Source organism: Lathyrus oleraceus, chromosome 6 (genome assembly GCF_024323335.1).
Source record: "Lathyrus oleraceus cultivar Zhongwan6 chromosome 6, CAAS_Psat_ZW6_1.0, whole genome shotgun sequence".
NCBI classification, from domain to species: Eukaryota; Viridiplantae; Streptophyta; class Magnoliopsida; order Fabales; family Fabaceae; genus Lathyrus; species Lathyrus oleraceus.
Window position 1 is genome coordinate 183,003,624 of NC_066584.1, and position 10,257 is coordinate 183,013,880.

General features: G+C 38.7%; 1 protein-coding gene across 1 annotated transcript; it reads left to right on the forward strand.

Moving 5' to 3' along the window:
* The first annotated feature begins 6,099 nt into the window (after window positions 1-6,099).
* Window positions 6,100-6,826, forward strand: LOC127094642 (uncharacterized). The gene is made up of 2 exons (XM_051033450.1): window positions 6,100-6,471; window positions 6,551-6,826. The coding sequence occupies exons 1-2, from the start codon at window positions 6,331-6,333 to the stop codon at window positions 6,824-6,826; spliced, it is 417 nt and encodes a 138-aa protein (XP_050889407.1). The 5' UTR covers window positions 6,100-6,330.
* Window positions 6,827-10,257: the final 3,431 nt, after the last annotated feature.

Here is a 10,257-nt window from a genome sequence, read left to right on the forward strand (position 1 = left end):
CAATTTGTCCTAAATTTCAATATAAATGATATGGACAAATCTCTTCATGAACTGCTAGCCATGTTAAGAACTACCAGCCAGAGGAGGTTTTCAGTACTTCATCACATTTACTGATGATTTCAGTAGATATGGTTATGTGTATTTAATGAAACACAAATCAGAGTCCTTTGAAAAGTTCAAGGAATTCAAGAATGAAGTACAAAACCAACTAGGTAAGAATATTAAAACTCTTCGATCAGATCGAGGTGGTGAGTATTTAAGCCTAGAGTTTGATGACCATCTGAAAGAATGTGGGATCCTATCCCAACTCACTCCTCCTGGAACACCCCAATGGAATGGTGTATCTGAGAGAAGAAATTGAACCCTGTTAGACATGGTCCGATCCATGATGAGTCACGCCGATCTTCCAAACTCCTTTTGGGGACATGCATTATTGACAGCAACTTACACACTTAACCGTGTTCCATCCAAAAAGGTTGAGAAGACACCATATGAGATACGGAGTGGTAAGAAACCACATATGGCTTACATGAAGATTTGGGGTTGCGAAGTTTATGTGAAACGACAAATTTCAACTAAGCTTGAGCCCAAATCTGACAAATGCTTATTTGTGGGATATCCTAAAGAAACAAGAGGGTATTACTTCTACAATCCTTCTGAGGGCAAAGTGTTTGTCGCTCGAACTGGAGTTTTCCTAGAAAAGGATTTTATTTCCAACGGAATCAGTGGGAGGAAAGTAGAGCTTGAAGAAATTCAAGAATCACAAAGCATCAATACACCTATGGAGGAATTAGAGCAGGAAACACAAGTGGTTGTGGAAGAGCAACCTGCTCAAGTAGAACAAGACCAGCGTAGGTCAAGCAGGATACGTCACCTACCTGAGAGATATGGATATCTCATAACAGATCAAGATGATGTATTACTCATGTATCAAGATGAGCCTGTGACCTACCAAGAGGCCATAACTGGTCCCGAGTCTGAGAAGTGGCTAGAAGCCATGAAATCAGAAATGGATTCCATGTACACAAACCAAGTTTGGACCTTGGTAGAGCCTCCTGTTGGAGTTAACCCTATAGGATGCAAGTGGGTCTTCAAAAAGAAGACTGACATGGATGGTAAGGTACATACCTATAAGGCAAGACTGGTTGCAAAAGGATATAAACAAATTCATAGGGTTGACTATGATGAAACCTTTTCACCAGTTGCAATGCTTAAATCTGTTTGGATTTTACTTGCTATCGTTGCATATCATGATTATGAAATATGGCAGATGGATGTCAAAACTGCTTTCCTTAATGGGAATCTTCTTGAGGATGTGTACATGACACAACCTGAAGGATTTGACATACCAGAAGAAGCCCAAAAGATATGTAAGTTACAAAGGTCAATCTATGGATTGAAGCAAGCTTCCAGAAGCTGGAATCTTCGTTTTGATGAAACAGTAAAACAATATGGATTCATCAAGAACGAAGATGAGCCTTGTGTCTACAAGAAGGTTAGTGGGAGCATGATCGTTTTCCTGGTATTATATGTAGATGACATATTACTCATTGGAAACGATGTCCCTACCCTGCAACAAGTAAAGTCTTGGTTTGGGAAATGTTTTTCTATGAAGGACCTAGGTGAAGTAGCCTATATATTAGGAATCAGAATCTATAGAGATAGATCACAAAAAATGCTTGGCCTAAGTCAGAGTACGTACATAGACAAAGTGTTGAGACGCTTTAATATGCATGATTCCAAGAAAGGATTCATACCTATGCAACATGGCATGTGTCTATCAAAAACACAATCCCCTTCAACTAAGGAAGAAAGGGATCGCATGAATAAGATTCCATATGCATCTTCAAGAGGATCTATCATGTATGCCATGTTATGTACTCGACCAGATGTCTCGTATGCTTTAAGTGCAACGAGTAGGTACCAATCTGATCCTGGTGATGCCCATTGGGTAGCTGTCAAGAATATCCTTAAGTACTTGAGAAGGACTAAGGACTCATTCTTGATATATGTAGGTCAGGAAGAGTTGGCTGTAATTGGATACACTGATGCTAGCTTCCAGACAGATAAGGATGACTTTAGATCGTAATCTGGTTATGTGTTTTGCTTAAACAGTGGCGCTGTGAGCTGGAAAAGATCAAAGCAAGATACAGTTGCTGATTCTACAACCGAGGCCGAGTATATTGCTGCCTCAAGTGCAACAAAGGAAGTTGTTTGGATCAAAAAGTTCATTAGTGAACTTGACATAGTTCCTAGCATTGTGGATCCCATTGGTCTCTATTGTGATAACAATGGTGCTATCGCACAAGCTAAGGAGCCTAGATCTCACCAACGATACAAATACATACTTAGGCGTTATCACCTCATTCGAGAGATAATAGATAGAGGAGATGTGAAAATATGTAGAGTACCTACACTTGACAATATTGTTGACCCACTGACAAAGCCTCTTGCGCAGCAGAAGCATGATGGCCATACTAGATCTATGGGCATTAGAGGTATGCCTGATTGGCTCTAGTGCTAGTGGGAGATTGTTGGTGTAAGCCCTAGAGGGAAATACTTTTGGTAATTGTATCGAATTATTTATTAATAATAAAAGGCTTTTTCTTTATTATGTTTGTTTAATAAAGTCCCTAGAATAGCTAGTCCGTTTAATGTATCAAGTATGACTTAATCATGAGATCACATTAAACATAAGGACACTATTCTTAAAGTATCCGTAGTCGAGCTTTATTGTGAAATGGGATAACATTAAAGCATGAAGACTATTATGTTTATAGACTGATGATCACATCTCATGGATCATGGATAAGGAGTTATCAAGTCTCAAACATAGGTATGAATATTAAGAGTAATATTTATACTGGATTGACCCGCTATGAGAATACTATATAGAATGTTATGCAAAGTGTCATAAGTTATTCTCATGGTGATAATGGTGTATACGACTCTTCGACCTGAAACCACTATGGACCCTAGATGTAGAGTCGAGTGCTTTATTGTTGATCCAACGTTGTCCGTAACTGGATAACCATAAAGACAGTTGATGGGTACTCCACAAAGCATGCTAAGGGACATGAGTGACCTAGATGGAATTTGCCCATCCTGCGTAACATGATAAATGTCTATGGGCCCAATATTGAACTGGACAGGGATGACACGGTCTATGCCTTGTGTTCAATATAGACATAAGGGCAAAAGGGTAATTATACACATAATTATTATCACAGAAGGATTTGTCAAATCACATGACATTTTCGTGTCTTGGGTAGCAGTGATGTCTTGCTAGATACCGCTCACTGTTTATTATGTTAAATGCGTGATTTAATATAATTGCCAATGTCGCGAAAACCTACAGGGTCACACACAAAGGACGAATTGATGAGAGATGGAGTAACTAAGGAACACCGTAGGGTACGGTGCACTTAAATGGAATACGAAATATGGTAAGGTACCATACGCTTAAGTGATTTTGGGCATATTATGAGATGTGGGCCAAAATACACTTAAGTGGGCTTTTTAGCTTGAAGCCCACACAAGTGGTTCTATAAATAGAACCCTTGGGTAGAAGCATTGTCACTCTTGCATTTTCGTTTCTCTCTCTCTCACTCAAAGCCTTCATTCGTAGCAGCTAGCACTGAGATTGAAGGAATCCGTTCGTGTGGACTGAGTAGAGGCGTCGTCATCATTCAACGTTCGTGATCGCCACAAGAGGTAACGATTCTATCACTGTTCATGCCCAATCGTAAGGATCATTAAAGGAGAAATTTTTAAATTCCGCTGCATTTTGGATCGCCCTTCTCCTTCAGCGTGTAGGTCAGGCTACGACTTTTAGAAACTGCTGGGAGACTAGAGGAATTCCATAAAAATGGAAAGACTCAGCCGGGGGAACAAAAGAACATCTGCAGGGGAAACGAGAAGATCAGAATAAAACTGAAATACTCGAATCATGCAGGAAAAGCGATTTCACTATGGAAATACGAACTCAACTCAACTGGGGAAGAAATATACTTCAACGCAAGAGGAGCAAAAATCTATCATCCACTACCTGCTACTGGGTAAGGAGATAATAAAGATTTGACAGAGAGGACACCCGTCATCGGTTAGGATGAACATATCAAGGATGACTCGATGAGGGCCACCGGGAGGGTGTATTCATTACCAATTACTGGGTAAGAATAGACTTGCTGGGGAAAGCTGCAGAAATAGGATTTACAACTACCGGTTACTAGGCAGAAGACCGAAGGGAGAGAATATCTGTCACTGATTAAAGTGAACATATCAATGATAGACTGAAAGGGAAGAATATCCGTCATCGGTTAAGATGAACATATCAAGGATAGACTTACCTAGGGACATTAGGAAGAGTATTCGTTACCTGGTTAAGGTAAACATATCAAGGATAAACTGCTTGAAAAAACGTTACGAATTATATCTATCGACTACTAGATAGAATACCGGAAAGAGAATATCCGTCATCGGTTAAGATGAACATATCAAGGATAAGCTCTACAAAGAGGAGAAAAAGCAGGATTTACAACTATCGGTTACTGGGCAGAAGACCGCAAAGAGAAGGAAACCCGCTTTCGGTTAGGATGGACATATCAAGGATTAAATCTCTAGGGGAATAAAAGTAGGGATTACGACTACCTTCTTACTGGGTAGAACACCAAAGAGAAAATATTCGTCATTGGTTAGGATGAACATATCAAGGATAGACTCAAAGCAGGGGAAGAAAATATATGTCATCGGTTAGGATGAACATATCAAGGATACTTCCTAGGGAAACATGAAAATGAATCCGCTGGGGAGAGAAAAGGTTACTTTTGCCGAGTATTGGGAAAGAAGTAACAAACTGCAAACTAAGAAGAATATTACCAGTTAGTGGATAATAATCTCTTAGGGGACCCAAAGCATCTATCTAGGCAAGATCTAAAAAGAAACGGTCAATCAAGACTCAACCCAAGAAGGATATAACCCAAGGGGAATGGTTCCATCCAGACAATCAACTGGGGAGGAAGTTGAAATAACCATCCACGAGGAAATAACTCAGTGGGGAAAGGAGAAAGGTTAAAGTTTTTCTGCTTAAGGGGCTGACACTCTACAATTGAAGGAAGGAATACACTAAACTTGTATGGGGATAAAGTACCACCATAGCAGAGAATTAAAAATCATGAGAATGAATCAACAAGTACGATGATGCAATAATGAAATTATATGAGTGTATATGTAAATGTGTGTATATATATATGTATATGATGATGATGATGATGATGATTATGCTGACAAAATGATTGCAAAGGATACAAAGGTGTCGTAGATTTGAATCATCGATACAATTCCCGGTCAAAAAACAAAAAGAGGGAGACAACTGCTAGAGAAAAGAGAAATCAACATCCTAAAGGCTCAACCCTAGCTTGGGAAGGAGGAAATCTTCTGAGGAAAATTGTTATCGAGTCTGCAGGGAATTTTAGGTCAACACCATATTAAATGAGAGACAACCATGTAGGGGATAAACACAAATAGCTCCCTAGAAACCAGGAGGAAACTCTGATTGGGAGCGAATCTGACGGCGATTGATAGGGAAACCGAAGTTCTGCTGCAAACCACGCGTACAGCTGAGGAAACCTGTTCTTACTCCACTGGAAACCAAATATGAACTTGGTTGGGGAATAAACACTCCGCAAAGGACTAAACAACCAACTCGAATGGCTACTTCACTGGGGAATGGAGAACAATAATCACCGAGTGCTGAATAATGTTGTCGGGGATGAAAGAGAAAATGCGCCTACTTCTTGGGGAGAACCAATAATGCTCCACACTTAGGGCTTACTGCTTTCGAATCACTGTTGATATTCCTTTTAAATGAAATCGATTGCTTAAAATTCATGCTTTTATATGTTTAAGAAAAATGATTTTGATTTAAAAATTTTAATTTCAAAAATGATAATAATAAAATTTAGGGTTAAATACACTTTACCCCCCTGTAATGTTAGCGAGTTTAGGGTTACCCCCCTGGTAAAGTTATTTTTTCAATACCCCCCTTATGTTATGTAGATTCCTTCATAGAACCCCCTAATATCCAGGTGGCATGGAATCTTGGTTTTTTATTTCAGACGTGGCTTTTTAATTTTTTTATTTTCACATGTGAATCTTCATTAGGTCTCCAGCATGGCATAAACTAGAAATTAGGGTTCCAAATCCATCCCTCTCTCTCTTCGTGAAATCCATCCCTATCCCAAATCCATCCCTCTCTCTCTTCGTGAAATCCATCCCTACCCCAAATCCATCCCTCTCTTCATCTTCGTCTGTGTCCCCTTCATCTGGGTTATGGGTGGCAGCAAGGCATCTTCCACGAGTGAAGTTGGAAACGGCTTACCAAGATGTGGATGCAATGAAACCATGAAGTTGTTGGTCTCCAAGTCAATTGAAAACCCCGGTCGCAAATTTTGGAAATGCAGGAATAATATGGTGAGCAATTTTGAAGCATTTTATTATTTTGAGTTTGATTTCGAAATTAATTGTTGGTGGTGTTTGTCTCAAATTGCAGAATGGGTGCGGTTTATTTTTGTGGGATGATTTGGTCAGTGAGTTTGCAGTGAAAGAAACCAATCCGTCCGGATGCCGCCAATGTGAAGTCAACAAGGCTTATTTGATTGAATTTGCTAAAGAGATTGTTGAGGAGATAGATTGCAGAGTCGGAAAGCTTAACAAGTTAGAAAAACTGAAGAAAAAGATTGCAATGGAAAAGAGGAAAAATTTATGGTTAATGTTTGTAATTGGTCTGTCATGGATGTTGATAGCAGCTATGGTTAAGTTAGTCTAATGAGTCTGTCATGTAATTGTTATGTCATTAGTGTTTTTCAGCAATGTAATGTTGAACTTGTAATGTGATTTTTTTTCAGCAATTGTAATGTGACTGTCATGTAATTGTTTTTCAGCAAGTTATATCATAATGAAAGAGCAATTTTCATCCTGATATGCCAAGGCAGTGTGTCTATTCTTGCTAATAATGGAATCTGCAGGGTGGTGGTGGTGTCTGCCAATAATGTTAAACAACAAAAAAAATATTCTCATTTATACGAGCAAGGTTATTCTTGAATCCTGAACAATACCTTTTTTTTAACTGTTATCCACCAAATATATAATATAAAACATAGCAGAAAAAGCATAACAAGTTGAGGAAGACACATGTGGATGACAACCCAAGAGGTAGGTAAAGCCTCTGATAAGTTAGGAGTCAGGACAAGCCTCTACCCTCCCATGAATACCTAAGCACATGACAAACTCGTGTTGCTGTGCTGTCTGTCACCATACAAAAATAATCATGCAAATGCAAACCGTACGCCACAGTTTCTTCCCTCCTTCTATTCTATTCTATACATGAGAGCCAAGTCCATTTTGTTTAATAATTTTTCTCCATGTGACTAATGTTGCATTTGGTATTCAAGACTAATTGATGAGTTAAGGCCTTAGGTTGCTCCTCCATTTTGCTAGATCACATTGGAGATGAAAATCAACAGTGTGGTTTGGAACATATTCGTATACAAGCAATAGTTCATCGCTGTGATGTGAAGTACATCCATAGAAATTGTGGCTATGGTTGCTATATTTCCTTTTTTGACAAAACAGCACATTCAGACATTGAATCCTTCAACATTCAAACGCTTCCCAATTATTGACTGTTCCAACTTGAAACTTATTTATGTGATGGTTTAACCATAAGAGGGAATATAACCATCCATATTTTCTCACACTTTTTTCCACATTAAATTTTACACTTTGTATTCTTAGAAAGAAAATATACTACAGTATATACAGTTATTGGAAATATTATATTTCTGTTTTTTCTTAGTATATACACTTTGAATTCATGGTTTTGTTGTAAGATTAGTGCACAGACTAGCCATGGCTCTCTGCAGAATTCATGGTTTATGAAAAACAAGAAAAAAATGTGACAGACTAGCCATTGTGTTTTATAGACAATACACACCAATAATGTTAAACTGATACATTAGAATTGATCATCACAGTAAGTGCATATGTTTGTTACAAAAGGATTACAAAATACATGTCTTCAAAGATCAGTTGGCATTACAAAAGAGTTTTCCAAAAGGATTACAAAATACATAGCAGAAACATAATAATCAGTCCCTCATTTTGAAGTGGGTATGTCTTCATTTTCTGGTAGGGTAATTGGTTTGTCACTAGATATTCCTTCACCTGTTATGGGTCTTTTAAACCAACTCAACTTGATCCTCTCACTTTGCCTTCTTTTGATGATAGGTTTTTTTTCAACCCTTCATCTGGTAATGTAGGTGCATAATTGGCAGAAGAACGTGTTGTTCTTAAAGTTGGAGTGACAGATTTTGTTGAATTTGTCATAGTAACTGCAGCTTCAGCTTCAATGCCTCCTCCACCAGGAACTTGTAACTCTGAAAATACATGCAAATCAAACAGTTTCAATTGTTATAATCATCTTTTAATTTTTGTTCACAGAATGCGTGTTCAAGTTATGACACGAAAATGAACAAGATTTAGCAGAGTTAATTTTTTGGCATGTGCCAAAATAGTGTAACCAAAAAATTCGTTGAGAAGTAATTTTGGTGCCTACATGTCACGAGTACCTGACGAATATCTGGTATGCCGCAGTAAAGATACAAGGAGTATTGGTGTTGCCCATGGCGGATGGCAAAACTTGACAGAACTTAAAAAATTCACCTTATAAACATGCCATTGCAGCCTGTGGCGACGCCATGGCGGCCATCCCTTTACCAATTGCCTTTCGTGGCTGTCAAAAAATCCGCCATGCACAAGGTTGCTAGATAGTCGCTGTGCTGCACAATACCGTTATAGCATAACGGAAGTTGGACAAACTGCTATTGTTTCGTGATACGTTATTTATCATAAAATGTCGTCAAATTGTCATTATAACAGACCTATAACACACTATTGCATAGCAGATTTTTGACAATCTGCTATTGACCACACTGGCCACACCATTCTGCTATAGCACCGCCATTTAACAACAGTGATATCTGAACTTTGGGAAAAGAATTACTATCAATAGCAGATGGCAGATTGCAGCGACCAGCCAAAAACTAACCATATAAACATGGGTTTGCGCGGCAGGCACAACATCCCTCACGCCAAGGTGTGGCTGTGACAGAAATTTGACAACACGGCAAAAATGTAATCACTGATCATACAGACAGGTGGCGCATTCCTTAAAAACTGAAGCAACATCTGTCATATGTACAAATACCAAAGGTGAAATCAAGTTCCAGTGAATTTGATCAACTTTCTAAGAAAGATACTTTTTGTGGAGACAAGGCAAAGGGATAACAAGTAGGAAGAGCAAGTTTATGCCAAATCAAACATGAAAACATCATACACAACAACAAAAACAACACGCATTCAAACACTGGAATTGTACATCATATCACAGAAAATGACCTTCTGCACATCCTTGAACAAAATAAAACAGTAGGATTCTAATGAGAAAAAAAATCAATCTTATTACCTGCATCTCCATGAGCAAAGTTACAGTCATCACCATAGGTACAGCTTCGGGTATGCTTCGACTTGGGACAGATCTTAGTCTTCCAATAAGTACCCCTAGGTGGCTTGGTCACAGTCTTACTGCCTTCCAAATTATTACCAATAGTTCTAATGGTGATTGCAGCGGACTCTCTTTTTTTCCAAGAATCGTTCATAAACTTAGCAGTATCCCTATTCCCGCCCAACTGCTGCCATTGGAGCTCCTGCCAGTTTGGTGGTGGCTGCCTTAACTCTTCTTTCCCATGAGCATAGCTACAATTTTCACCGTTTCTGCAGCTTCGAAACATGAAGTTAGCACAAAGACGGGTCTTGAAGAAAATGTCGTTCATAAACTTAGAAGTATACCTATTCCCGCCCAAATGCAGCCGCTGGAGCTCCTTCCAGTTTGGTGGTGGCTGCCTTAACTCTTCGTCTTCCCTGCTATGTTCAGAACCCTAATTTTCTAAGGGGGTATTTGAAATTAAAAAGTGTAAAATGACACATAATCACTTTAACAAAATTAAAAATATGCCAGGTGTAGGACCTCTTATTAGATTCCATGCCACCTGGATATTAGGGGGTTCTATGAAGGAATCTACATAACATAAGGGGGGGTTTACAAAAAATATTTTTACAGGGGGGTAATCCTAAACTCGCTAACATTACAGGGGGGAAAAGTGTATTTAACCCTAAAATTTAAATCTATTTGGCTGAAAT